The following is a 27,991-nucleotide window of genomic DNA, read 5'->3' on the forward strand; positions in this document are numbered from 1 at the left end:
CACAGGGTTTTGGAGCTGGGGGCCAGCACTGCCATCCCGGCTCCATCCCAGCACTGCGTCCCGCAGCCGCTGTGCTCTCCAGGATTATTTTTAACTGCTAACTTCACAGCAGCAGGGACGGCATTCCTGAGCAAAAATGGCAACCGGGAAGGGACAGTGACACTGCTGCCCAGGCGCTCCAGCAGGATTTCAGCTGGTGCTGGGTGACAGCGTGGGCTGGAGCAGACCTGGCCTGAGCTCACCCGAATTGTTCCCCGCCCCTAGAGCAGGGATGGAGGACTTGACATGCTTTTAATATAGTGAAGGGTTTATTTGCCACTTTTAATTTTTAGAGTGCTCTCAAATAATTTTTGAAGGAAAAATGAGTATTTTGCAGCGGTCAGAGGCTCCTTCCCTGCTCCCGGTGCCCCAGCCCTGGTGCAGGTGGTGTCACTGGGCTGTGCGGGGAACTTGCCAGAAGCCCCAGAGCTCACTGGGTCTGCACATACACGGACAGGATTTGAATTGGCCATAAGTACATACGGGATGGGGTTTTTATGGGTCATTCAGCTGGCCCTTCTGAGGGCACTGGGCAAGCCGGTCCTGGCCTGTGCTACATGCTTAAATGCATTTAACGATAGATTTGCTGTGATTTCAGGTGTGTTCCTCAATGAAGGAGCTTCGTTGGGCTTTGTTGAAGAGGAAATCTGAACAATGTTTTGGGTGAAGGATCGAGAGTGACTGTTATCGTGGTTTTGTGGCATTTTTGCGTATTTGATCCCTTTGGTGAGGACTGGTAAAATCCCTCCAGTTTGGGGAATCGTTGCCTGTCCCAGCCCGTGCTGGCTTTGGCCTGCAGCACAGAGGTGGGCTGGGGACCAGAGGATGGGGAGCTGACTTTAGCACCCCAAAGTGTGTTACAGCTCCCCGTCTAGAGACGGGAAGTGGTCACTGTGGGCCAGCTCCCACGGGAGGCTGTTTGCCTCTTCCTGGGGGGTGCAGTTTGGGTTTCCTTCCTCCTCCTCCCCCTGAGAAATGCGGGGCAGGGGCGCGTGTGTGTGTGTATATATTTATTTACTTTTTAGGGAATTGAACTGTTTGAAAAGGAAACAAATAGGTATGTGGGACTTGCAGAGTTTTCCTGGTTTCTGTAGCGTTTTCTGCTTCTGGTGTTTCAAATTCCACCGCTGTGGCCAGCTCGGGTCTGGTGTGTGGGTCCTCCTGCGCTGGCAGAGGTGCTCTGAGCCCTTGTGGGCAACGCAACCGCTCTCTGCGTCAGCAGCAGTTTAAGGTCTTAACCCACCCAATGTTGTTAAATTCACTTTTTGTCTCTTGTAAAGCTCTTTTCCGTATGCTGGGTGTCCCCGCTGCTGGGGGGCTCCCCATGCTGCCTGTCCCTGAAGTGCTGCCCGGCTCCTCGCTCCTTTTGTTGCTGAAATCAGCGTGTCCTGCCTCTGCTCTTTGGACTCTGTGTGGTGAAAGAACAGGGGCAGGTCTCCCGCGCCACCCTGGCCTGGGCTTGCGGAGTTCCCCGGGTGCGGTGCGAGGAAAGCGCTGGGACAGGCTGCTTGGCGTGGGGGGGCTGCAGGGGGACAGGGTCGCTCTCTGTCCCACAGCCACCCTCCTTGGAGTGACGGACCCCCCTGAGCCCATCCGGAATGCTGAGCAGCTACTCGCTCCCCGGGCTGGCGTGCTGCTGCTTTGAACTTCCCATAGTGGATTGCTCAAAGGATGGTGCTGTGTATAACTTCATTTCTCCGCCTTCTCCAGTGAAATTGCTGAAGGTTAAATATTGGCATGCGTTAATTACGTATTGACGTGTATCAGGAACGAGGAAGGCAAAGTTACTGGGTGAATGGGTGTTGGAAAGCGAGAGTTTCACTCCGGGGGAGTGAGTGGTGAATGCTGCCTGATCCCTTCTGTAAGGGCGAAAACTCTGAGTACTTGTGTTCAGAAAGCTTTTAGATCATTGTAGCTGATGGTGAAGCGATTACTGAAATGCTTCTCATATTCTGCAAAACAAATCCTTGTCAGGAAATAAATATAGAGGTAAACAGCTTGGCTTTCAGCACCAAGCACTTAAGCAGCCTGTTAATGATTTGAAAAGGCAGCAACAGAAGGTATCTGAAAGAAAAATGGCAATACCAAATTTATTTTAAGTTTCATCTGCTTCACTAGAATTAAATCTGAAAAATGAAGACACATACTCTACACGTAAGAAGAATGGTCGTCAGTGCCTTGGTCAGGGAGAGTAACTTTGCTTTGCGCATCCTACTTGCCACTACTTTTGACCGAAATTCTGTGGCTGTGCTTAGGCCAGAGTCTCTGCAGGAGCCGAGCAGCAGAGGAGAGACGAGCCCTTGGGGTGCTCCAGCCCTCCTGGTTGGGCTCCGTCCCAGCAAGGGCTGATTGCGCTTCGTCTTCCTTGGGAATAGTGACCGTTGAAATGCAGGGTTTCAGAAACTGCAGAACAGTTTCTTTCCGGAAGCCTGTTAAATAATTCTTGTTTCATAGTAAAAAGTGGAGCTTTTATTTTCTTGTACAGACCAAGTATCCTGGAAAAGATTGGAAATACACAGGAGGAATCACTCATTGTTTTAGAGGGAGCGTGTGCCTCCTCTGATATGCTGGGAACAGCCTGCGTTTTCACACAAGCTGTAGTTATCTGTCCTCGGCAGCGGGGAAGTGACGCTGGGCTGTCGAAAGGAAAACCTTTGGAAAAGCGGCTTAAACTGGGAAATCACTCTTCTGAGAGTGGTGTTTTCCCTATATACAACTTGCTCTTTTTTTCTTGCTGTCTAGCAATGGTTTCTGCTGCTTAAAGAAAGTTTCAGAGTTTCTGAAATCTTTTCTATTTCCTCTCAAAGCCCAAATAATACACAGTGGTACAGACCTTATTTTCAATTCACTATAATTTAACTTCTTAATACCTGGCTGAAAGAACATATCTTCTATTTTGCGTGCCTGCTTGGTACTGAAGGGGTTGATGTTTTCCTACTAGCATGCTTCTGTGCATGCACTGTAGTTGCATGTGATGTTTTTGTGACTCTAGAAAAAAACCAGCCAGTTTTAAGAAATTGCAGTAAGTGAATTTTATAAATGAAGGAAATGACTTAGGAAACAAGGCGCAGTGAAGAGGAGAGCAACCGACCTTCCTGGTTCTGCGTTTCATATCGGGAATTGATGGCTGACATTGCTAACACTGATTTTGGGGTGGCTGCATTTTAAGACAGCAGCGAAAGCGTGCACAGCTCTCACGTCTCCTCTCTTTCCGCAGCTCCGCCATGGCCCATGGAGTCCTGCTGCTTCCTGTGCTGCTGCTGCTGGCCTTCCCCTGCCCGAGCTGGCAAGGTGAGTGACCCGCATGGAGGGCTCTGCGGGCCCCTCTCTCGCTTCCCCAGCTCCTCTTGGCACTCAGAGCTTTGCTCCTCCATTGCCGGCAGCTTCCAAGGGCGTCTGTTGCCCATTTCTGTACAGAATTTGTAGCCTGCGCGACTCGCGTGGGTCTTGCCAGGGCCTGGGGAGGGGAATGGGGAGCCTCGTTGGCCCGGCAGTGACTGAGCTGTGTAACCAGCAGTTCCTCGCCCCTGGGCTGAGGGGCACTTCTGTCACAATTCTTGAAAGCAATTTTTTTTTTTTCCCCCTCTGGGAAGGCTCTTTGGAGTATTTAGTGTGGCGTTGGATAACTTTCCCATGGTTGCTACAGTGAGGCCTTTGGGTATGGAAAGTGACTCTTTATAAATCGTTTGCGTAGCTGTGTGCACACAAAGGTTTTATGACACGAAGCACATTAAGATTTGCCTCAGCAAAATGAGAGAAGGGTATTTGCGCTGTGGAGAGGCAGGAGTGGTGCATTTGAAGGTCTTCTGGATGCTTTGGGAGGTGACCTCCTGAAAGATGCATCCTTGCTACTTTGCAAACAGCCTTGTAAAAATGTTGGATACAAGTTTTCTGCAAATAACTTGCTTTTCTCAATTAAAAATTTTAAATGACTCGAGAGATGTATCTGGTGTTTGTTAAGGCATATCTATGTTCTTTTGTATTTACCATGTGAAATCTCTTTCTGAACTGCTCTGCTAAAGTGCACTTATTTTCAACCGTTGCTGCAAATAATAAAAGGCAGAGTATATCAAATGGAATGTCAGAATGGATTAACAATGCGTGGAGGTCTAATGGTTGACTTCAGTCATGTCTATGAATAGGAAATTGAGACAAAACTTAAAGAGGGAGGAACGTTGGATGAATGTTTGTGGAAGTACATTTAGCTGCTAATGTTAGGTTTGGTAGCAGTTATCACACTGTACCTTCTTATCTCTCTTGAAGTGCAGCTATCTGATTCTCGAAAATGTTTCTTTCAGCTTTTAGAGCTTCTTATATTAAAAATCTTAAACCACCTGCCTTACACATTCTTAATGTGAAGAGCAGCAGCTGGAGAAGAGAAACACATGGGAAAGCAAGGTGCACGTTAAGGTCTGAGGTTCTGGTCACTGTCTCTGGCGCAATGAGCGGACCCAGCCCCTATAGAGCTGTGTTACCAGCCGCCCTGTGGGCTGTCGGGTCGTGGGTGTTCGACCTGACTCCGCTTAAACACAGGAGAGTAGGTTCTAGGGCTTTAACGTTAGCTTTTTGTTGAAATGGTGCCAATAAGTGAGCAGCAAGAGAAGAGTGACTAAATCCATGCCAAGAGGTTTCCTTTCTTTTCCTGGCTGTCAGGGCAGTGGGACAGCTACAATGAACACTTCCCTGTACACGCCGTGGAGCTGCCGTGCCCAGGGAGAGCTTGTCCAATATCGCTTTTTAAAGAACTCTGTGCTTGGGCCTGCACTTCTCTCCCACAGTGATAGATAGAGCTCCCATGAAAGAATGTGTAGAAGAGACTGAAATAATTTGCTTTCCTTTTCTTGCTTTATTCCTTCCCTTCTCCTCCCCTTGTGCTTCCTATGGTGAGTTTTCTTTTTCTGTGAGCGATTGCTTGTCTAAGGCACATGAACAGTCCTGCTATTCCCCCTTCTCACGTTTGCAGTAGCGATGCTGGTCTGGTTCCTTTGGAAATAGTTCCCGGCTTCCAGGCTGGTTGTAGAGGAGTGTTTGGGGAGGCAGAAATACCTAGTGGAACCCTCAGCAAATTCTCATCTGTATTTCTTCATCCAGATTTTGGCTTCCTCACCGATGGAACAACGGGAGAACTCGGGGCTTTGTCCCTTGAGCGCCCAAGTGCCACTGAGGAGCCAGCAGCCTGTGGCAGGGCTGAGGTGGGGGCCCTGCAGCGCAGCCCCCCTGGGTTTGGAGTTGATGCTTTGGGGGAGAACAGTTCTTTTGTCTTCCCTTTGCACAGAATAACAACAACAACAAAAAAGCACAAAGCCTTCTGATCCCCACTGTGCATTTTATCCCAGATCGGTCCATTTCCTTTCACTGGGGTTTGGACCAGGTTGGTGGTTTTTTTGCATTTCTGATGAGTGGAAAAGTGTCTGGGCATATCTTTGGGTAGTGTTCAGGGGCAGACTCTGACTCTTCCTGCATTGCCTCTAGGCTTCAGGAGATGAGAGTAAACAGGATTTAAAAAAAAAAAAGCGCAGCCCACAACCCAACCCAAAAAAATCAAACACTGTGTAGAATTCTAAGTGCAGAAACACGTCTCTTCCCTGCTTGAGTGTCCAGAAAATCCTTTTATTCTAAAGGTTTATTGCAGCACTTACTGCTGTGTTACTTTTTTATTAGCCCTGTAAAGCGAGGAAAGAGGCTTTCCTTCATTTCCCAAGAAGCTAAACCCTGCTTCCTAAATAACGTAGTGCCTGTGCCTCAGAGCCTGAGGTTTTTCACTTGCCAGCGACGGAGCACAAGTGCTGTTTCCCAACACCAGCACTGGGAGCGCGGTGCCCGAGGTGATGCCTGTGCCCCTGCTCTCTCTGGCAACCGGGAAGGTGTCAGGGCCACATTTGTCTCTGGCTGCTGCGGCTTCCCTGCCAAAGGCAGCTTGGGCCCACAGACTGGGGACTGGACTCACCCTGGCCAGGAATTGTTTGGGGGCTCCGGAGGCCCCGCTGGCCCTGGGAACAGCCTGACCCCTCTCTGGTGCTGGGCTTGGGGGGGCTGCCCCTCTGCCTGCCTCCCAGCTTTCCCATGCACTGCCAGGGGCCGTAGCACCGGGGCTTTTTCTGGTTCCGGGGGGTTTGTGATATGGAGAACAATAATAAGGCTGAACGGCTGTTTCTTAGTGCTGGAAAATTCAAAGGCTTTTGTTAAATTAATAAATCCTATATAAAATAAATTATTATAGGCTGCCCACAGAGGTGGTTGAGTCACCGTCGCTGGAGGTATTTAAATGCTGGGCAGATGTGGCACTTCGGGATGTGGGTTAGTGGTGACCTTGGCAGTGTTAGGTTAATGGTTGGACTTGATGTTAAGGGTCTTTTCCAACCTAAATGATTCTGTTATTATTATTGTGGCTGTTGTATAACGCTTGTTACTGTATGCATTGAGAAAGAGAAAATAAAACTCTGAATGGAGCAGTCATCTCTACAAGCTTATTATTTTCTGTTTCCCTGAAACGGCTAAGAATCGTGAAGGGAAGCTAAGCATCAAAAAAGAGCTGTCTAATGTACAATTAAATGGACTCAAAAGAGACTTTAATTTTTCCAAGTCTACTTGCCTTCATCTTTAGTTTGTTATGGTATGAAGACCCAGTAGATCCCACCTCTTTCCCCAGTCGTAGTAATTTAAAATGAAGAAGAATATTGCTGCCTTTAAATACTTTAGCCTTAGAGCACAAAGTCTTTTTCATGCTCCTGGAGGTTTCAGCAGCTCTGAGAGATAAGCTTCCCCTGTGATTTGCAGCCTTTCTGATTTGATTTGGAGGTTTTTCCCTGGAGGTGGGGGGTCCTGCTGATGGGGTTCCCGGCCCAGCAGCGAGCAGATGGAGGAGGTATCCCCAGTGCTCTGGGGCTGGGAGCCGGCTGCCGCGCGTGCCAAGGCCGGCTGATGAGCACAGTGTCTGTGCATGCCGAGTATGCGGCTGGGGGGGGGCCGCCTGCGGGGCTGTGCAGCCGGGGTGAGCTCCCGGGGGAGCCCCTCTGCCCGCTCTGCTCCCTTGGGACCCAGGGTCACTCCTCGGGGTTTCCCTGCGCTCCTGGCTGAAGAGCGAGCGCTCGGATGGAGCTGTGGCTCTCACCCCTATGCTGGTACGAAGGCACGGCTTGTGGGGGGGAAGGACCCTTGGTGCCAGGCGTGTTTACCTCTGTCCCTCCCTGGCACCCGGCTGCTTTCTCCAGCCCCGGACTAAGAGGTCTGGTGGTCTCATGTGGGTCATCCCCCCAACGCTCCTGTGCCTGTGCTGGATGCGCTGTGTCGGTGCAGTCAGGTGTGCCAGGCTTTGTCTGCAGGGTGAGATTCTGTCCTGCAGGGAGCAGGGAGTGGGGCTTGATCCCTGTGGGTCCCTCCCAACTCGAGATATTCCGTGATTCTATGGAACTCTGCAAGGGAGGGTGTGCGGTGGTGGTGTGTGGCTGGAAGGAAGTGGTTTGATATTGTTAAAGCTCTGCTTTAAAAGGTACGTGTGATATAATTGGAGACTGTGTCTTTAGAAAGAAATTTGAGACTCTTACAGTATATGTTTTTACTTTTTATTGCTTTTTTAAAATTATGTCAATATTTGCTGACCATGTCACATAGTTAACATAGACATTTTTTCAAGCCAAAGGCAGGTGAAGAAGCTGTGTTCCAGTGGCGACAGTAAGAAAAGGTGGGCAAGTGCCTATTGTATGACCTGTTTTGATGGAAAACGAATGGCTCTTCTAAATGCAAAGAGATCACCTCAAGATTAAGATGTGTTCCCAGAAACTTACGTAGTGCATTTCTCCTTGGAGAGAAGAAGTTTGGTATTTCTACGAACAGTTAACAATGTCTCCAGTCTGGGAATTGGGTATAAAATATGAAATAAACCAGTATAGATTATTTCACGCAACCAATTACCGAACTTTGCGTAGAAGTAAATAACTTGTCTTTGTTTCCTGGCTTCTGCACGTTTCCATCACTGACCAGCGTCCTCCAGGTGTCCCGCAGGCAGGGCGATGGCTCCGAACGCACAGCACCTTCCAGCTCGCTGGCTGGAGCGTGGGGCTGTCTCGGTTCCTCTACTGTTGAAATACTTGGGTAATTAGAGTCAGCACTCTTAATTGTTGACTTTCACAAAGTGAGTAAGCAAACAAAATAAAGGAGCTTCAATTTTGACACTTTCATAATAATGAACTAATCCACTAGTTAATGAGAAGTTAATGCAAATCTCTGTGTCTTTGTGTGGCAGGTCAGATTTTTTGGTGTGCGTGCACAATGAATGCAGCAATGAGCCTCTGCATTAGGAAACAGAAGTAGATGCAGTGAAGGTGTTTGGGGCTGGGGGTATTTTTAAGCCTGGCTTCTTGCCTGCCTGTGTGGCCGGATGGGTCCACATGTCGCTGGCCGGCCAGCCTGGGGCTGTGCTGGAGGGGATCCCTGCCCCTGAGCTGATCTCCTGCAGCCTCTCAGCTGTGTTTCACTGCCGCTGTTGGGGAAGGAGAAGGAACAGAACTTTATTATAGGATTGTTTGACATAATTTTTCTTTTTCTTTTCTTTTTTTAAAGTTCCACAAAATTAGTGGAGTTATTAATTGGTAAGTGTATGACTGGGATCGTGTATGCCAGTACTTGAAATCAGTGTGACGGACGCTGTCTGATTTCAGGATTCTTTCCCTAGTTTGTGTTAGTGGTTCAAAAATGGAAGATCCTATTTGTGTATTTGTTCATTGTGGGAGGGGAGGGAAACAAAGCAGAAAACAAACTGCATTATGTTCCCAGTGGGCAGGCTCTAATGATAGGCTTGAAAAAGCCCAACACATGGTATGCTCAGCTGCTATTTTAGGAGCATCCAGTGTATTTGTGGCTGAAAATTTTTCTTGTATGTTAAAACAAAAAAAGAGAATGTAAATATGAATTAAATTGTCATGAACGTGTGCGTGTGTGCATGCGGGATGTGTGTGACAAAGTGACTTGTTCTGTCCTGCCCAGTTGTGCCGCTTCACAGTGGTGCTTTGGCTGTGTGCCACCATCAGCACCTGCATCTTCAGGGAACTGGGGACCTTCCAGTGCTCCCCATTAGCTGGCCAGGAGTGGTGTCCTCTCCCGCTGAGCCTGGAGTGACCCTGTGCCACCCCTGAAAGCAGCAGCGCTTGGGGTTCTGCCCCGAGAGAGGGCTTTTCCCAGCTGGGCATCTCGAGACATTTTGCTGAGGATGCTTCAGAGTTTAATTTCCTACTATATACCTTTTCAGAAAAGTTCTTCCTCTTGCTTGGCCTCTGGGGCTGGAAGGGAGGTGCTGTACCTGCTGATGGTCTCTGCTGCTTCTCCCTTTACCCTTTATCTCTGGGTTACTCACTCCTGAGGTGCTCCTCAAAGGCCTGTCTCCCTGGGAAAGTCACTCCAGACTTAACTTCTTGAGCGAGCCAGTTACAGCTGCACAGGATTTGCCAGGTGTGCCCGCTGCAAATGTAAATGGCCTTCATTGGATTTTGTTAAATCCATTTCCAGAATGCTTGAGAATAACTATTTCCATATAGAAATATCACATGGTGTAGCAAATCTGTTTTAAATTTACACTGTGTAAGTTTTTTCCCCTGCCGAGTGTCCCTGTGTAATGACCCTCCCACACGGTATCCTGCCTGCTGAGCAGTGATGGGGAATGGCACTGAACTCTGGAAATCTGAGTGCTTGGAGTGGGCAGATATGGCTGGTATTTCTTTGATGGTGCAGCTCATACCTTTGTCTTGCTCAAACGGCTGAGTTAGTATCGTTAGCTCCTACTTGGTGGTTCTTCAGCATGAGCTGCAAGTAGTATTTCTTCCCTTAAACAAGTTTTATGCTTGCTTCCCTTAAGCAAGTTTTATTTGTTCCCTTAAACAAGTCTAATGATTTCGTTATCTCAATATAACTAAGGCTATTAAGAATACCACGGTGTTTTTTTCCCTCAACTTTCCCCTTTCACAGATAATGAACTGAAGCTAAATATGGTCCACTACGAATGCGTGTGTGAAGGCATGTCCTGCGGGAACGGGGATCGTTGCCAAGGCCAGCAATGCTTCGCCTCCCTGAGCATTAACGACGGTGCTAAGGTTTACCAGAAAGGCTGCTTCCAGGTCTACGAACAAGGGAAGATGACGTGCAAGACACCTCCCTCTCCCGACCAAGCTGTGGAGTGCTGCCAGGGGTACCTCTGCAACATGAACATCACTGCGCAGCTGCCCTCCTCTAGAGGTGAGGAGTTGATCTGGAAACAGTGAATTCTGAGAAAGAGAAAGAAAAAAAGATTGGCTTTCACCTGATGTGATGGGAGTGAGGGCTTCAGTGGTAGCGAAATAAAGGTTTAACCAGCGTGGTAAGGTCCTGTCTGCGTGGTTCCCCACCCTGATGTCCACAGGGTGGATGGTCTGCACTGCTGGCTGGGTGGCAGGGGTTCAAGCACGCGGTCAGGGGTGAATTACTGCCTCCCAGGAAATTGCACGGTCGCAGGAGGGGTTTGTTCTGTAGGGATGGGGCTGTTCTCATGCTCTGCTGAGCCGCTGCCCCAGCATCCTGGGTGTCAGTGCACACTCACAGCTCCAGCAGTGTCACCGCTGCTCCGTCAGACGAGGTGGCTGCCAGGTTAAAAGTTGGTGTCAGTGCTGTTGGTTTTAAAGACTTTCTCTGGGAATCCACAGATGTATTATTTTCTCTCTCTCTCTCTCTCTCTCTCTCTCTCTCTCTCTCTTTCTCCCTACCTTTTTTCTTCCCCAGGGCAAACCTTTCAAGGAGAAGCTGCAGGTTACAGCATGGAAACACTAATCATCGTTATCCTGGCTCCCGTGATGGTGCTGATAGTTTTTTCTGCAGTAGCTGTGCTGATCATCCGGAGAATACAGAAAAACCACATGGAGAGGCTCAACTCTCGGGATGCAGAATATGGGACAATCGAAGGCCTCATTGCCTCCAACGTTGGAGACAGCACGTTGGCAGTGAGTAACCCGTGTGTGTGGGGAGAACCTGGGGGAGCTCCCTGTGCTTCCCAGCTCCCCTTCTCTATCCTCCGGGCACGGCCACATCCATAACAGCAGCTTTTGCTGCCGGGGGATGCCACTCAGCACCAGGACTTCTGTGGTGACGTTCCTGTGCTCGCAGAGCTGTAGTTTAAATGGCATTTAACCAAAAGAAAGCTTTTACAGGTAGAGCTCCTTTGACCTGGAGAATTGCCGTAAGCTGTAGTCACACTATTTACGTCCCTAGAAGCAATGTCTAAACAGCAAAACAGAGTATTAACCCTGATTGTTGGGTAGCATGAAGTGATGTGAAAGGTGTAAAAACGTACTGCGTCTTTGGTATATGAAAAACAGCCTGAAAGGTTGAAAGATGCTAGGGGAAGGAGAAAATACAGATATGTCTGACTTTTGAAAACTTAGAAGCTGACTCCCGTGATCTTAGTGTGTGTGTATATTTTTTTTAATGACTTTGTCAGTCTTTAATTAGCCCACAAGGCTTGACTCTGTGTAACTGTTCTAAAACAGCTGGTTTTGATGCCTTCACCAGCAACTAGGGGTGTGTGTGCCCCTGGTTATCTGTCTTTAAGCACTGACTTCCAGCTTTTACCGGCTCTTAACTCTTATCTTTGCAAGACCATTCCTGTTCCATTTGCAAACCTTTTGCACTTTGCGTCATTTGATGTTACTTGGAAACGATGATAAAACCTAGAAGAATAAATCAAAATTCTTTTCAAAAGAAACTGGGGAAGTCACAAACTGTAAAGGCTTAGTCTAATGGAGCTGTTTGTTCCCAGCTGCCAGACCCTCTTAGCTCTGTGCTCCCTGCTCTGAGTGCTGGGCATGTAAAAACACTATTGATAGTTCCTTGCCTCTAAACGGGCATCTAAACAGTCAGTCTCTTTTAAACTCCAGATTTTTCTTCTCCATTGTGTTTTAAATCGCTGGTTTTGTTACAAGTTAGATTAGTTTACATTTAGGATTAGTCTCCATAGTGTAGCACATGCTTGAAGCCCTCAGCTTCCTAATGGGGAATGGAAAGAGCCATGACCTCTTCAAATCTTGTTTTTACAGTTGCTGCAGATAAGTTTGGGTTTGGGGGTTTTGTTGTTTTTTTGTGGGTTTTTTTTTCTTTCTTTTTTTTTCCTCTGATACAAGCAGGAGGGAAATGAGCTCTGTGATCATATTAGAAAGTGAAATAGCAGTCTCCTGTCAGTCTTAGATTATCTTTTTCTTGAGTACTCACTGAAAAAATTTTAGGAGAGATTTCATTAGGTCTGGTTAAAGCCCAGAAGTGCAGTTTGGAAGTATCAGAAAGTTGATTATGCTTATGCTTTTTTTATTCTATTTTCGTTTGTAAAGAAAAAAGACTCCAGTAGTACAGTTGTTAATGCTTTGCACTAGTACGGAAGTGCTAGCCAGAAAAGTAGCTGGGTATTAGCATTTTAAAAGGCTAATAGGATTTTAACATTCAATTAGAATCTCACTCATGTTTTATAAGCTTACAGTTTAAAGTCATCTTTCCATGCTCTAAAAATACCAGAAGCTGATAAAAGCTTCTAAGACAGACCTTATGGAAAATTTTGTGGAGTATCAATGGCATGTGTGGTGTGGGCGATGCAGGTAATGCTCCTATCACCCTGGTGGTTGTAACACTCTTTGCAGTTATAAATAACTGTACCAAACCTGAGTAGTTCGGGCCAGAACTTCCCATGACTGTTAGCTAGCACACGAGGACTTTTCTTTTTGAGGGACTGTTCATCTGGCGTGGTTCAGCCACTGTAGGGAAAGAGACTTAGAATGAATTCTGTGGGTGTTGTCAGAAGCTCTAATTTGGGACAGGGACGTGAAGTTTATCAGAGAATCCCGACTGTAGGTTCTTCAGTAAAACTGACTTCCCTCTCCATATTACTTCGGACAAAATGGTCAGTTGAGCACAAATTGTGATTAAAAAGGTGCTGAAAAAGCAAGTTGTATCATAGGAATTTGTTGGGTTTATCTGTCTTACTATTTCAATTAGAAACTTTGTCTGATTAGAAGTTAGCCCCCAGGAATGTTCAAAAGTAAATGCTGGTTTTCTTTCTGCTAACTGTCTGGCAGAAAGTTTTAAGTATGGAAGTCAGAGAAAGTAAGTTTATTTCTTTTTGAGGTGGCCCAGATTATTGCAAGACATAGAAAACTTTTTGGGGAAAAAAAAAAAGTTGATACTAACCTATTTGAAACAGGTGACAGAGACAGAATTGAGAGAGCATAAGCTAAGTGAGAGAGGAGCAAAGTGCTGAAAAAGAGTAGAATTTCACTACAGAGGATGGCTTGTAGGCTACGAGTGAGCTTCCAGGCTCACAGGCAGTAAACTTGTAGTCATTTAGTTATTAAACAAAATAATACCATAATGCCAGATAAATGATAGAGACAGAAGACGACATCTGTGAATGAAACAGTACTGGACGGGTTTGCTGTTCCTTGTTGTGTTGTTTGTATCACACCAGCAGAAGGTGATTCTGCCCAAGTTGTCGCTCCCCTGGCAGTTTCCTCTGTGCCTGGGGCGTTCTTTGAAATGGTAAAACCGTGCAAAGAACACTCTCTGTCCATCTGGATGGTGATGGCAACGGTGTGTCTTGATCCTGAGTGCCCAAGTGGCATCACCAGAGCCATTGAGATACCAGTAAGCTTTAACTGAACCTGCCCTGCGAAGTGTTGTACCTCTGGGTATTGAAACGGAGGAAGAAAATGTAATTTCTCACAGGTAATAAACTTCTGCTTTTCCTTTTGCACAGGATTTATTGGACCATTCCTGCACATCTGGAAGTGGTTCTGGACTTCCTTTCTTGGTGCAAAGAACGGTGGCTCGCCAGATCACGCTTGTGGAGTGTGTAGGTCAGTATAATCCTTGTTCACATCTAGTGCCAAGTCTTGGTAACAAATGCAGGGAAAAGGCTTTATCTTCCATTGCAGTTAACTGGTTTTCCTCAGTTGCCTATATAATGGGTGGAATTCTTCAGGCTTCAGCTTACGGAACAGACTTGGGTTTGGAAAGTAAAGGGAAAAAATTCCTTCCAGTCTGTGCAGAGGAGAGGGGCAATATCATCTGTGCTTTATGATTGAAAAATTTAAGCTTTGTTCAGTAAGGTGATGTTAGAAAATCCAAACAAGCCTAGCTTGTGTACTTTGTGAAACAAACATTTGTTTGTTAAGTGGCGTTCAACTAGAAAGCTTTAGAATTAGAAAAAGGATCATCTGGATTTGAGATCTGGATTTGAACCATCAAGCAAAGTGGCTAATAAGGCATTTACAAAACCAAACCCAACCCTATGATTCTGGGCCATTAGAGTGGGAACCCGAATGGTTTGTCACTTGCTCTGTGCTGGGGCTTTGGGACCGTGCAGGTGATGATGTGCTGTTGCTGCACTTTTCCCCCGAAAGAGAGAATCTCTCCAGTAACTCTTCCCTAAAACTCTTCTGGGTCTATTTTTTTGCAGGAGTTCAGTGTTAAAAGGATCCATTAATTTTTTTTTTTCTTCAGCATATATATATTATTAATGGAATAGTGTTAAGTTTGAGTTTAGTAACTTTAGGAAGCGTTTGGGTCAAAGATATCCTGAGGTAGTAACGTTGAGCCCACTGTGAAGTGGTAAAAAGCATATGGAGGGAGCATCAAAGTACAAAGTAGGACAAAGCCACGGCTGCTGAGTTTGTCCTACCATCCAGCCTGTCCTTCTGTCCTGTGGAGACTGTTAGTTGACAACTTTTACTGTGTTTTTTCCCCCACCAGGAAAGGGCCGTTACGGAGAAGTTTGGAGGGGTCAGTGGCAAGGAGAAAATGTTGCTGTGAAGATCTTCTCTTCTAGGGATGAAAAATCCTGGTTCAGGGAAACTGAATTGTACAACACTGTATTGCTGCGGCATGAAAATATTTTAGGTGAGTAGGGCAACCGTGTCCATGTATCCTGGAGCAGCTGGTGGAAAGGGGAGGTAATGGAACAGTTCACTTGCAAAGCACTGCAGGTTTGCCAGGTATCTTGCAATCTGTGAGATCAGGTTCTTGTGTTTGTGATAAATAGTTGAAGGGACATTTTAAGGGGGAGACTTGCCAGGAGGGTGCTGAAGTCTTGAGTCTCATCTAGAGAATGTGCCGTAGCGACCATAAATCACTGTCCTCCTGCAATATTCAGGCAAGAAGCAGTCAGCCAGAGTAATTCATTGTGTGTAGAGGAGACTGGAGGTGCCATGGACCCGCACGCTCTGAATCCACCCCCGCGGCTCTCATTGCAGGGCAACCACAGGGCAGAAGAGATTACATGAGGTGCTGGGTGGAGAAGTTCCAGTGGACCTGTGTGTTCCTGTAACTTCAGTTCACCTGGGAGAAAAGAAGGGAGAAAAACTGGGGAGGTGTTTATAATGAGATTGAAATATTTGAATACTTTTCCTTGCCTGAATGACTTGAAGTACGAATCCATTATTTCCTTCTGTTTGACTGTTCTCAGGGTCAAACTAAGCTCCTTTGCTGTTAAAGCTTCAACTGTAGTTGCCCCTTTATGAAGCATCTCACTTCTGTGTAAATATGAAAGTGTGTTTGGATCTTCTGCATCCCTTGTACCTCATGTGCTCGGTTCTGAGAGCTTGGAAAACGGCTTTTTTGTGTGGTGAGCCATGGCTGAAGTTTAAGCAGCCCCTTTGATCCCTGGTCGCCGTGACCTCCTTTCACTGGTGTGCCACCTCGACAGATAAAAGCAGCAGTGTGTTTTTGACTGCTGACATCCCTCACCAGCGATCTGTCTGTCTGCAATCAGTTTTACTGGGGCTCCTTAGTCTCGTTTCCTGCCAGAGAATATTCCTTGGCTCCATAGCTCACCCTGCTAGATGTTTGTCTAATGTTTCCTGAAGCAGTTCCTTTGTTACTACAAAAATAATTTGGTGCCCTCCTGAAATGTGAATTATTGAACTTCCCTTCCCGAGAGAGCAAATAACTTGGCTGAAATTACATTACGTGTTTCCCATGTTCCTCTGTTTGTGTTTAGTCTTTCTTGATAACTGTCAAATTCGTTGGCTATTTTATAGAATTTTTTTAGATGCGATATTAAACAATATCGCAAATTACACAAGTGTCACATTGTGCAGAAATCTGACTTCAGGAGAGAAAGGTAGTGGGTGTTCTTCCTGACAAATGTCATATGTGGGCTTTTAATAAACACGATTTGTTCCTCCAGCTTGGGAATAAAACTTTTGTTGCTTCCCAGCTAAAGCTGTTGGGGTCAACAGTGTTGATACACAATAAATTCAGAGGTGACAGGAAAGGAGCTGCTCCTGAATTTTGGGTTCAGGTTTAAGACACAGTTTGGAAGCTGTACTTGAGGTGCACGAGTTTCAAAGAGAAATTTTTCTCTTCCTTTGTAGAAAATTGTTGTGAAATACAGCTATGATGCATAAAGGTGCTCTGCCTTGCTTCACCATGGAAGTGAGCTGCACACCAGTTGAGCTGTAGCATTTGAAGTAGAAGAGCAGCTGTTCTCTGGGTTTTGGTGCAGAAGAGTGGCTGTTGTCTGGGTTTTGGTGCTGGAAACTTCTCCACCCCCAAGTCCTTCAAAAAGAAGGACAAAAAATGAAGAAAAAACAAACCTTTTTATTTTTTTAAGTATGTGCTCCTAACAAGTAGTTGTGTTTGGTGTGACTGACAATGTATATAAATACATTCTGAATAGACTTGGGTCTTAGAGTTCCAGAGTACGTCAGCTCTTTTTTCATCATGATGGTACCTGCAGTCTGTTTTCAGCGCAGTACAGTCATGGAAAAGTTTTAATTAAACAGAGTTTTAAATTGCAAGAGGAGCCTAGTAGTATTGATTCTTTCCTTGAGGGAGCTTTGTCATTTTATTATGTTGTTTCTCCTTTTTCCTTTCTCTCTTTCTAGGTTTTATTGCATCTGATATGACTTCCAGAAACTCTAGTACCCAGCTGTGGCTGATCACCCACTACCACGAGATGGGCTCTCTGTATGACTATCTGCAGCTCACTACGCTGGACACCGTCAGCTGCCTGCGCATCGTCCTCTCCATAGCCAGTGGACTCGCACATTTGCACATCGAGATCTTCGGAACCCAGGGGAAGCCTGCCATTTCTCACCGGGACTTGAAGAGCAAAAACATCCTCGTCAAGAAAAATGGACAGTGCTGCATAGCAGATTTAGGTGAGTTCATTTCCATGCTAATATACTCGGTGTGTTCCTGCAGGAATCAAATGTATTGGATAACTCAACTGTAAAAGTCTTAAAGTAATCTTAAAATAACCGTACCGTGGTGTGATGTTCCCCTGAAGGTGTATGGCAGCCACTAGATGGCACTTACAACTTAGAAATGCTGCTCTGCTGCAGAGGAGGTGCAGTGCAGCCTCTCAGTCCAGCAGCACATTGAACATTTTGGACTTTTTCTTGGGCTTCTGTTGTTAAATCCCGTTCGTGGATACTAGCAGCAGCAGTTCTCAGGCTTCAGCTCATTTCTGAACTAATAAATGTCCTTCCACGTAGTCTAAGAACTGTGTGCTCACCGTCCCAAGCTCTGTGGGTCTCTCCAGCTCCAGTCTTTTGCCAGATAATTCAGAACGGGGTTCTTGGTGACCAGCTGGTTTTGAACTCCGAGCTGGTGGATGCTGAGGAGCAGTTGCCCAGTGTGGCTCGTTCACACTGCGGGCGATGTCTGACAATATTATCTTTTTTTATTTTCTCTGAAGACAAGGGAGAAAATAGCTAACTATGGTAGAACAGTAGTACTGGGGAGTCATTGCCTGGACAAAACAGGTATTGGGAGGTGGGATTTTTTTCAGTTGTAGTTCCATTGTGTAGTTCCTATCATTTTTGCCTGAGGGACATAAGAGGCACACAGGGAAAACATGAAAGCCACACACCTGGGCTTATCTAAACTTGCAGAGGGAATAGTAAGTAAAAAATGGAGCAGTAAGTTGAAAATACAAAACTTCAGAGATTGGCTTTTAAATAAGCTTGTAGCTCACACTGAGGAGGGGACAGTACGTACTGACATTGACTGACATCACACTAAAGAGTGAAATCTACTACGTTATTTATCTAGAGGCTGCAGATATTTGAGAGATTTTCTGAGAGACCACAGCAATAAACAGTTCCAAGTTTTTATGGTGCTAAAATCGCTATTTTTTTAAATGTGAACTCCTCATGCATGTATCTGACCTGTACTTCATTTGTTCCCTTCCTGGAAAGGAGAGTTACCAGGGAGTGAGTTTCTTCTGCCATATATTCATGCCCTTTTTTCCTGTATAGCTTTGGCTTTTTTTCCTCCCCTGGTCTCCTCCTCTGTTCTTCCAACACACGCAGCGTACAATAAAAACGGCACTTAGAGACTGGCAAGTACGAGCCGATGGAAGGATTCACTCCAGCTGCCCAGAGCGAAGCTGGGCCTGGGTTCTGTCGGTCACACCAGGTTCTGGACTTGCGATGTGCCCGCTAACAATAGGTGTCAGCTCTGAAAAAGAGGAATAAAACGCCTTTGATGCGTATCTTGTAACTGCCTGTCCTGCTGGCAGCCTGGGTGCCACAGCCCGACCCGCAGTGTGGCTCAGGGCTCGCTGTGGTCCTTCTGACTGGTGCCAGTGCAGGAGCTTCGTGAGGTGGCTGTTGTCCTTCGGCCAGCTGGAAACCAGCATCTCCAACAGCAGCCCGAGCCTCCGGAGCTGCGGTTACAAAACCAGCTGTTTCAAATACCTTCTAGCTAAGCAGAAACGGCGTGATAAAGTCCAAGGATGGATGTCAGTCTGGCTTCAGTCTGTCAGCACTGTGGAAAAGTTCTGCCCTTCTAAAGCAGTTCACGTGCACGGTGACAGGGCTCAGTTGAGCAACCTCAGAGAACAGCAGGATAACGCTTGTACCAAAAGGAGAAAAAGGCCAGCCCTCCTCTTGCTCCCTCCTTCCCGTCCATATTGAGTAGTGAGTGTCTGCTTGAAACCAGCGCTGGCGTTTGTAAGGAAGATGCAAAGAATGCTGACAAAACAGATTTGCTCCGTGTTTGTTTCCAGCACAGACTCCAGTATCCCGAAGAGGACTTTTTGGTGTCTTGAAGACCAATGTGTTTCATCAGTTTATATTCCCCTCAAGCTTTTTCTTTTTTTTTCCCCTTTTTAAATAATTAGTATATTATAGGAAGGGCTTCTCTGGCCAGCAGTTATGGTGCCCTGTGTTAAATGTGCCCTGACATCTCCCAAAGTGGAGAGAAACTGAAGCAGTGCAATGTCTGCTGCCGGACTCTCCTAGGCAGCGCAGATGCCACCACCATAGGGACCTGATTACAACACTGCTGTCCCCTCACCCTCTTGCAACAAGCTCTGGTTTGTAGCGTGGGGGATGCTGACTTCATCCCTCGGCCTTGAACCTTTGACCTGTCATTCCATTGACTGTTTTGCCCCATTTGGATGCAGTATTGCAATTTTTATCAAAGCGTTCTCCAAAGTCTTGATGTCTTCAGAGTTTGCCAGGAAATTTGTTTTCTAACCTTTGTTTCCAGTGTGCAAGTTGTGGGGTTTTTATATATTATAATCCATACGTATTGTATAATATAAATTAATATAAACCTAGACAAATACATAAACATTTAAGTGCATGTGTAAATATGTTCTCTGTGTGTGTGTATGTGTATATATATATATATATGACAAAATATCTTTTCATCCGGAGAGCAGGCTTTCCAAGTTATCTCCTCAGCGGCCATGGGGTTAGTAGATGGTATCTTCCTAGAGGTGCCATAAGCAGTTTCTTAGCAGCTTGAAATTACTTGAAATGCATTTAAATTGTAGGAAGGCGTTTTCCAAATTCTTGTTACAGTGAAGTACAGACTGTTTTTTGGAAAGAAAAAAAATAATGATCTGGTGATAGGTTAATTATTTGTGGGACTGAATTGAAAAGCTTTTTAAGTTTCCTCTAAAATAAACTGAGGTTAAATGTAAATAGAATATGTTATTCTTACAAGAGTTGTTGAGGAAATTAGGGAGAGTTTGTGTCGTCCTTCCTATTGCTTGGTTATGTCATGCACCTCTTGCTGTTCAATTTGCAGGGCGCTCTGTTTACCGTGGCAAAACCAGTACTCTGTGTTTCCAAATTTACAGTAATTTAGTCCCTCACATAATGTTCTTTGCTTAAATGTTTAGTAATTAGTAGAAACCAGGTAGAGTGGTTTTGACTGACTCATTTTAGATCAGCTTGAGGATGTTTATTTTTCAAGCTACTGCAAATACGCTGTTTTTTATTTCCCAGCTTTATTTTTTAACTTGTGTGTATCCATCATGCAGTGTTTTTCTTCTCTCTTCCCCGCAGTTCGGATATATCCACCTACCCAAAAGTTCTATAAATAAATTTGAATGCTGTGTAAAATTGTTTTCTTCCAAGTAACAGATGCTTGGCCTTCTGTGTATACGTGCCTGGAGCGCTGGTGACATCCAGTGGCTGCAAAACACTTAATGACAACATTTTGCAACAGTGCAATAACATGCTTAATGGTAATCCCTGGGGAGATAATTGGTCTCAGTCTACGGCCACAGAGGTTGTTTTCGATAACCGGTTTGGGGCTGACCCGCTTGGTCTGTGGACAGTTGGGACTCTCGGCTCCTTCTTTGTAAGAAACTGCCTGGTGGGTGTCACTGCTCACGTGGAATTTAAATGTACGCTGCTGTAGTTTTAAAGGGACTTAATAGAGATGTGTTTTTTCTGTCCCTCAGGCCTTGCAGTAATGCACTCCCAAAGCACCAATCAGTTGGACGTGGGGAACAACCCCCGAGTGGGTACCAAGCGCTACATGGCTCCGGAGGTGTTGGATGAGACGATCCAGGCAGACTGCTTCGACTCCTATAAAAGGGTCGATATCTGGGCTTTTGGGCTGGTCCTGTGGGAGGTAGCCAGGCGCATGGTTAGCAATGGTGAGTACTGGGACTCCTCTATTTGTCTGTGGAAGGGGTTAACAAATGGTAGTTCATGGTGAAGCATCCACCACCAGAACGTGTAAGATGGGCAGTGAGTACTGGACCTGCAGAGTATTTTGCCTCCTGACCTGTTGCTGCCTGTGCTGAAGCTGTTGGTACGTTGGGTACAATGCCTGAGCCTTGCTGTTGCTTCTGTTAAGGCAGAGAGTCCCCTGCTACATCCTAAATCGTGATGAGAAAGAGTTCATACCAAATAGTTAACATTTTAAAACATAAAGTCTCTAAACTTTTTCCGTGTCATCAAACCATAGTAAATACTTTCAGGTGGCTGTTTCTCCTGACAGCATCTAAGGAGCAGGAGAGTATGCAGGAAGCGAAGTGAAGTGATCAGAGCTGAGGGATGCCCTTGGCTTTACCAAGGGAAATGCACTCACAAAGCAGGACTCAAAGCACAGACCTGCTGGGGAGAAGCGCTGCTGCATCCTCTCCTGCAGCGCAGCGTTGCTGGTGTTTCCTTGGCCAGGGAGTCGGAAATTGGGAACCTTTAGGCTGGGGATCTCTTGGTGTGATTTCTTCTTGTGCCTCTCAGTTCAGAAGTCCACTCTGAATTCTGGACCTCAGGTCGTGCTCTCTGGACCCGAGAGGAGAGGAGAATGCAGAAGATGCCCTTCAGGAGTGCCTGGGAGCCCCAATGGTGGCAGGGCTGGTGCCTGCCAGGTGCCTGCCAGCTTGAGATCCCTTGGTCAGAACGACGGGCAGCAGTCAGCGTGGTGCACACTGAGGAGCTGGGGGGGCTTATTTTGGTGGGAACTGCTGCGAGTCAGAATGTGAGGGAAGGCCTTGGAGGAAAGAATGAAGGTAGCTTTGGAGATGTTCTCAGAAGTGGCTGTTGGGAGCCAGGGGAGGAGCGTGAGCGGCTCTGCGGGGTGTTGGGTGGGCAGAGGGGGCTGCAGCGATGTGTGACACTGAGGGCTTGTGGCAGCGAGCACGGAGTGACGGAGCCCGGCTCTGGTTCTGGTGGGAGTTACGGCACTTCCCTGGTGTTGGTTCTCATGTGTTGTCTCCCCTCCCTTCCCTGGCCCCGACGGACAGGCAGGTGTGCAGTAGCTCTGGAAGCAAACAAATATTGTTACTCTATTAAAGTACTTGACTCTTCTAAATATGAACCTTTTACTTCATCTGTTAGCTGTTGGTGGCCAAAATAATGTAACCATGAGGCAGCCAGTTATCTCCAGAGACACTGCAGTGAGGCTTGTTATGAGAAGGGTGCTGGAAGGTGGCCCTTCTGAGAAGATTTGCAGAGCTTCCAAGCTTGCTGTGACACTGCCTGGCTCTGGAGCACTGTCCTAAGCCCCTGTCTTCTCTAGGATATGTACAGGGTGCTGGGACAGAGCTGACTTGGGGGTAGCAAGATGCATCACGTAGGCTGAGGTGGCTAATTTAAGTCTCCTTGTAAGCCTGAGAGCTTGCTGTGATAGCTCTGGGGAGAACCAAAACAGGCATTTCTCCATGATGAAGAGAGCAGGTAATCCTTGCAGGTGGATGGCTGTGTTGGTCCATAGTGAGCAGCTCCTGTCCTGCTGGCGGCGGTGACAGGACTGGCTGTGGGAGCAGGAGGACACTTCCATAGGCTTTGTGGTGACCTCGCCTGCCTTCTCCTGTCTCTGCTGCTTGAGGGCGTGGGCAGCAAAAGGCATAGGTATTGTTCTGGTACAAGAGCGTGCGTCAGCTGAATCACAGAGTGTGACTGTGATGGCAGGTGAAGGTGTATGTGGCTAATTAGAGAGGAGGAAAGCCTTGTGAGTGCATGGTGTTAATTTTTCTGGCACTGTACTCTGTGTGTTGGCAAATGCGTGCTGTGGGCAGTTATCAAGACTTACTCCTTGCATTTCCCAATATCTGGAGACCTCTCGGTTGCAGTTCATGTCAGTGTGAGTGCCTTGAGAATTTAAGCTGTAACTTCAGTGTTTTCAGTGCAGTTTTATGTTCTGCACTTGGTCTCAGCAGTCTGTGGGCACTCTAAGTTGCCATAGTACGATGGGCTTACTGGGCAGGGGCTGGATTCACTGTGCAAGGGGTGATGCCGCACAGGGCTGCGTGCTTACTCCTGGGCACCCTGTGTGGTGTTGTCAGTCTGGATGTGGCACTTGCCCTGCGTGAGGATGAACCTTCACCTGTGAGCTTAAGAAGTCTGTTTTTCATTGCCAGTCTCGAGTTTTGAGTAGTTTGTCTGGACTCTGGCTTGCCACAGTGATATTCTGGAGGCTGGTCATCCTTTGTGGAATATTGGATGTCTTCATAGAATCACATGGGGTTGGAAGGGACCTCTGGAGATCTAGTCCAACCCCCTGCCAAAGCAGGTCCACCCAGAGCAGGTTGCAGTAGGAAACTCCTTTGCCACAACCAAGAGTACTTGTGTATTGTCTTTGTGCTGCAGCAGGAACCACTCAGCATTTCTCTCTGTACTTGAAAAATGCAACTTAAGCCTCCAAAGCAGTATTTTACCCTCTTTAAATAGAGCAGTGCTTGCTCCTTGTAGGGCAGTTGGTGGGTGCTTTTGGATGTGCTCCCTCCTTGCAGTGGAGCATCATTCCCCCCCTGGTACCCAGCTCCTGCAGCTCTGTTCCTGGGGGAGCTTCACTGCCCTTCCCAGAACTGAGGTCTTGTTCGATTGTGACAGATAGCAGCAGCAGGAGCTGAGAGGTGGTTGCTGCTCGGAGTCCCCTGCTGTGGTGGTGGCTGTATCTGCCAGGCCGTGTGGGTGCTGGGTGTCTCTGGGACCTTGCGTTGCTCCAGCAGCTCCAGTCGTGCCTGCGTGGGACAAGCTGATGTGAAAGTAACTGGGAATAAAGGTGAAGGAAACGCTGCTCTGTGTGTCAGTTCTGGCTGGTTTGAGGAGCAAAAAGCCAGAAACTCCAGCGGAAAAAAAAAACCAATATATTGTAAATTCTGGTAGTCATCTAAAACTGTGGGGGAAGTGGCCGTCTGTGGGATGCAGGGTCTTCTCTTGAGGGGGGCGGGCGAGGGGAGCGTGCCACAGGTCGATGACAGCTCTGCAGCGGGGCCCTGTGGGCTAGAGGTTGCGGTGGCTCACTGTCAGGGCCGGCGGTGGTCCCCCAGGGCCCGTGACGCCTGGCGGGGGCGGATCAGAGCACTCCGGTCACACTACTGGAGTAAAGGCTGCACCCGCCGCATCTCCTGTGTGTTGCTGTATGGCTGACCGAAACAGCCGGTCATATACCCTGTGCATTGGAAAGAGCGCATGAAAATAGGGAATCAGAGCCAGACTCTCAGGGATGAAGGTCACCTGGAGTTCCCTAACGAGCCGGGAAACATTCTCCGAGCCACAGGATGCAGCTCTGAAGCTCTGTGTTTGACTCCTGTAAAGCCTCTGCTTTATCCGAAAGGGAAGCACAGGCAACGTGCATGCACGTGGGGCTTCTTGTGTTCTGGAGTTCTCGCCGTAAACTGTACTCTGTGTTCTGGAGGGAGGCAGGAGGAGTGTGAACACAGGAGTTCAGCCCTGTAGGTGATATTTGGTGTGCGCAATAAGGAATTGCTGGAAGGAGGAGGGTGGGTGATGCTTCTTTCTACAGCATGGAATGCAGTCTGTGCTTCTGCGTCCCTGTGGGGACAGTACAGGGCAGACCCTGCGGGCTGCTGGGGATCCCGGCTTTCCACTGCCCTGCTGTCTTCTAAGGGAGCTGACATTTCCTGAAGACCGTTCCTCGTTTCAACTAGCCACCACAGATAAGGATGTACAGAGTATCTATGGGATCCTCATCTCCAACAGAACAAGAAATCTAAATCCCAACCACTGTAGCAAAGTTTGAGAACCTCTTTTCAACTTCAGTATATCTGAAGCAACAGAAATTTTCCCGGAGTTCATGAGCCCCTGCCTGCGGGACAGCTGCCAGCCTGCTAAAAAGCAGGGTTAAGATTGTTCTGCCCGTGTTTCACTGGACATAGAGGGCCTCGTTCGCTCGGGGTTTTTCCAAGCTGCTGACCCAAGTCCCTTGGCTTTTGAATGCTGCTTTTTAAATTGGCTTCCTAAGAAAGCTGAGCTCCCTATGGATCGTTTGTGAGCTTAGTCCACTGCTGAAACAGCAGTGCTGCCTGCGTGCCTTCCAGTAGGCAAAAGGCTTTTTAGCCTGCCAGTTCTGTGTGAGTTGGTGACAGGCTGTGAGAGCACACACACAAACTCATTTTCCAGCACAGAATCCTAGAAAATGCATACGGACACTCGGGTGTTTGCCTTTGTGATGGCGCGTGCTGCCAATTACCCTGGGTATTCCACTAGTGTAATAACAAGAAATAAAATTACCTGAAGCACCAGCGTGCTGACATGCTTATTGGGCTCTTTCAGGAATCACACCACCATGCAAAGTGTGTGGTAAGCTACTCAAAACCACAACGCATGCCTTAAATCTTTACATTTGCTAGTATAAATCCCAATTTTGTGGTAAAACCTCCATGCATTATAAAAGATGTCCTTTTGGCAAGAGAATTTATTTCTCGTCATTTCAGCTCAAGCATCTGCAAAATACAGATAGGTCTGTCTTGGTGGAATTGTAATATGAGCCAATTAATTAACATTGTGGGTAGAAAAAGCTGTTTGATGGCTGCTTGACACTGTGGTGCTAACTTTTAGAAGATTTTTGTGCTGTTTAGACGGCTGGGTTGCCTTGCTGTGCAGGAGTGCTGTTTCACTGCCACAGTCATTAATTAACGCCTCTCTTGTTTGTGTCCCACCAGGTATTGTGGAGGACTATAAACCACCCTTTTATGACTTGGTTCCGAACGACCCCAGTTTTGAAGACATGAGGAAGGTGGTCTGTGTAGATCAGCAACGGCCCAACATTCCCAACAGATGGTTCTCAGACCCTGTAAGTGGTTGCAGGAGATACCGGCTGACCCTTCTGCTTTGGGAAGCTATTGTCAGTTATCACTTAAAATTGAAACTATCTCAATGCTACTTGTCAGGAGCGTTATCCGGACAGATTTTCGGGAACATGCTGGCATGGACCTTTTATCTTGGAGCAGGAAAGAAAAGCAATAAGCAAGCTTACACCTCTTAAGTCTGAGCTATTCACAGATCAGCCTTCTAGTAGCATGACTTAACAATAGCTGTTCTAAAGCTGCTCTTCCTATGCTGTTACTCTCTCTCCAAGGGGAAATTTCTTTAAGGGCAAGGTAACATTTCTGTGGCTTAGAAGCGTGCAGGTGTTGAGCAGAATAAGGGACAAGGGACTGTTGTTCCTTTTGGAAGGCCAGCGCTGAAGTTTATTTTTCTCCTTCGGAATCAGTCTGGACTCTCCAGGTTGACCAGCTGGGAATTCCACCTGGGAATCTTGGCTGTTTAAATCTGCGATGGACACGATGAAATCACAGACAGAAAGTCTCTACCTCCTCTGGCTTCCTTCTCTGGTCTTGCAGGAACCACTTCCGTTGAAAAGAGAGTCTGCAGAATGTTTTCTTAGTTAGAAAAAACCCAAAACTCCATTTGTTTAAAACTACGCTGGCTCCTCACTCACACAGCCCCTTGCCTGGTCATTCACTTGGTTTAACCAATTTATCAAACTTGGATTTTTTTCCAGTGCTTGAAAGCTGTGTGTTTGCTAGACAACAGTAAACTCTCTGTAGGCTCCGAAAATTGGGTATTAATAAGTCAATAAAACCTTACTATGTTAGTGCTTAACCCAATCCAGTGCTTTCTTGGCTTGTGAGGTGTGCGCTTACATGTGTGTTTCCATTTTTATTCTTTTCCCAGACACTAACATCTCTTGCCAAGTTGATGAAAGAATGCTGGTATCAGAACCCGTCAGCGAGACTAACAGCCCTGCGAATCAAAAAGACTTTGACCAAAATTGACAATTCCTTAGATAAACTGAAAGCTGACTGTTGACCTTCTTCTCGTGGTGCTCTCCTGGAGGGAAGGCACGTCTCTGGCCCGGGAGAAGCCTGGCCAGGCGGTTGACACAAGCGGTCCCCACGTGGCAGAAGCTCTTTCCGAGCCTCTGGTGGGGAGACGTCGGACTTTGCTCAGTGACTACAAGGGGCATTTCACGGAGGGTCAAGCTCTAAGGACTCGCGCTGGATGTACTGTTGCAAAGGTAGTGGCCTGAAGGAAGACAGAGAAATCCTAAGACAAGATCAGGGCATTAAATAATGGCTTTGAACAGCTTTTTTTTTCTTTTTTTTTCTTTTTTTTTTTTTAATTCTCCTAATCACTCCCAGGGTGAACACATGGAAGTGGTAAATTTTAATCAGCAATATTGCCTGTGCTTCTCTTCTTTATTGCACTAGGAATTCTTTGCATTCCTTACTTGCACTGTCACTGTTAATTTTAATGACATGACTTGCCAAAAATCGGATTGGCTGTGTACTACATTGATCTATGCCTGAGTAATAGGAAACGAATTTGGTAAACCGAAAATGTAACTGTCAGATTTTAGCTGCATTTTACATGTGTACTGATGTTTACAATAATGCTGAACATTAGGAATTTCTCGTTTATACAAAACTTGCAAATTATTTATTACTAGTGCACTTGCCAGTTTTTTAAACTGTAAAATAAGTGCATAAAGTTAAAGCTTATTTTTATGTGGCCTCTTTCATGATTTCTTACACAGATGTTTTTGTAACACGATATAACCTGAAACATAAGTTGTTTTCTGTATTATCATATTACAACTCGATAGTCACATTTTAAGTGCTTCACATTTGTAGGTGTGTGGTCTGTAACATATTTTCAGTTCAAATACGGAACATATATATAGCCATTACCCACATGACATTGTGTCTAGTATCTTACTGATCTAGAACAGGAAAGCAACGGAGGAATTAACTAGAATTTTAGGTCATGAATGCTGTGGGGAAAATGCATTTTATTTCTTCTAAGCTATATAATATGCATTTAAACTCTGCCAGAAAAATAACTATTTTGTTTTAATCTACTTTTTCTATTTAGTAGTTATTTGTATAAATTAAATAGAATGTTTTCAAGTCAAACAACAGAGTGTTTTAGTTTTCTTACTGCCTGTT

General features: G+C 46.5%; 1 protein-coding gene across 2 annotated transcripts; it reads left to right on the top strand.

The window, feature by feature from the left end:
• Nucleotides 1–3,263: 3,263 nt before the first annotated feature.
• Nucleotides 3,264–27,955, top strand: ACVR1 (activin A receptor type 1). 2 transcript variants are annotated; one of them, XM_074145761.1, is made up of 9 exons: nucleotides 3,264–3,330; nucleotides 9,997–10,263; nucleotides 10,783–11,000; nucleotides 13,796–13,895; nucleotides 14,791–14,937; nucleotides 16,926–17,201; nucleotides 20,747–20,944; nucleotides 25,703–25,833; nucleotides 26,718–27,955. In XM_074145761.1, the coding sequence occupies exons 1-9, from the start codon at nucleotides 3,264–3,266 to the stop codon at nucleotides 26,850–26,852; spliced, it is 1,539 nt and encodes a 512-aa protein (XP_074001862.1). In that variant the 3' UTR covers nucleotides 26,853–27,955. The 2 variants fall into 2 exon arrangements, with proteins under 2 accessions (XP_074001862.1, XP_074001864.1); XM_074145763.1 differs by having other exon boundaries at nucleotides 10,798–11,000.
• Nucleotides 27,956–27,991: the final 36 nt, after the last annotated feature.

This window comes from Numenius arquata, chromosome 3, assembly GCF_964106895.1.
Source record: "Numenius arquata chromosome 3, bNumArq3.hap1.1, whole genome shotgun sequence".
Taxonomy (NCBI): Eukaryota; Metazoa; Chordata; class Aves; order Charadriiformes; family Scolopacidae; genus Numenius; species Numenius arquata.

Bases quoted from the DNA above. Each gene is read 5' to 3' on its own strand.
- ACVR1 (XM_074145761.1), top strand. From the start codon at position 3,264: ATGGCCCATGGAGTCCTGCTGCTTCCTGTGCTGCTGCTGCTGGCCTTC. The intron at 11,001-13,795 runs GTGAGTAACCCG...CCTTTTGCACAG, and splicing joins TTGGAGACAGCACGTTGGCA to GATTTATTGGACCATTCCTG. The intron at 13,896-14,790 runs GTCAGTATAATC...TTCCCCCACCAG, and splicing joins CACGCTTGTGGAGTGTGTAG to GAAAGGGCCGTTACGGAGAA.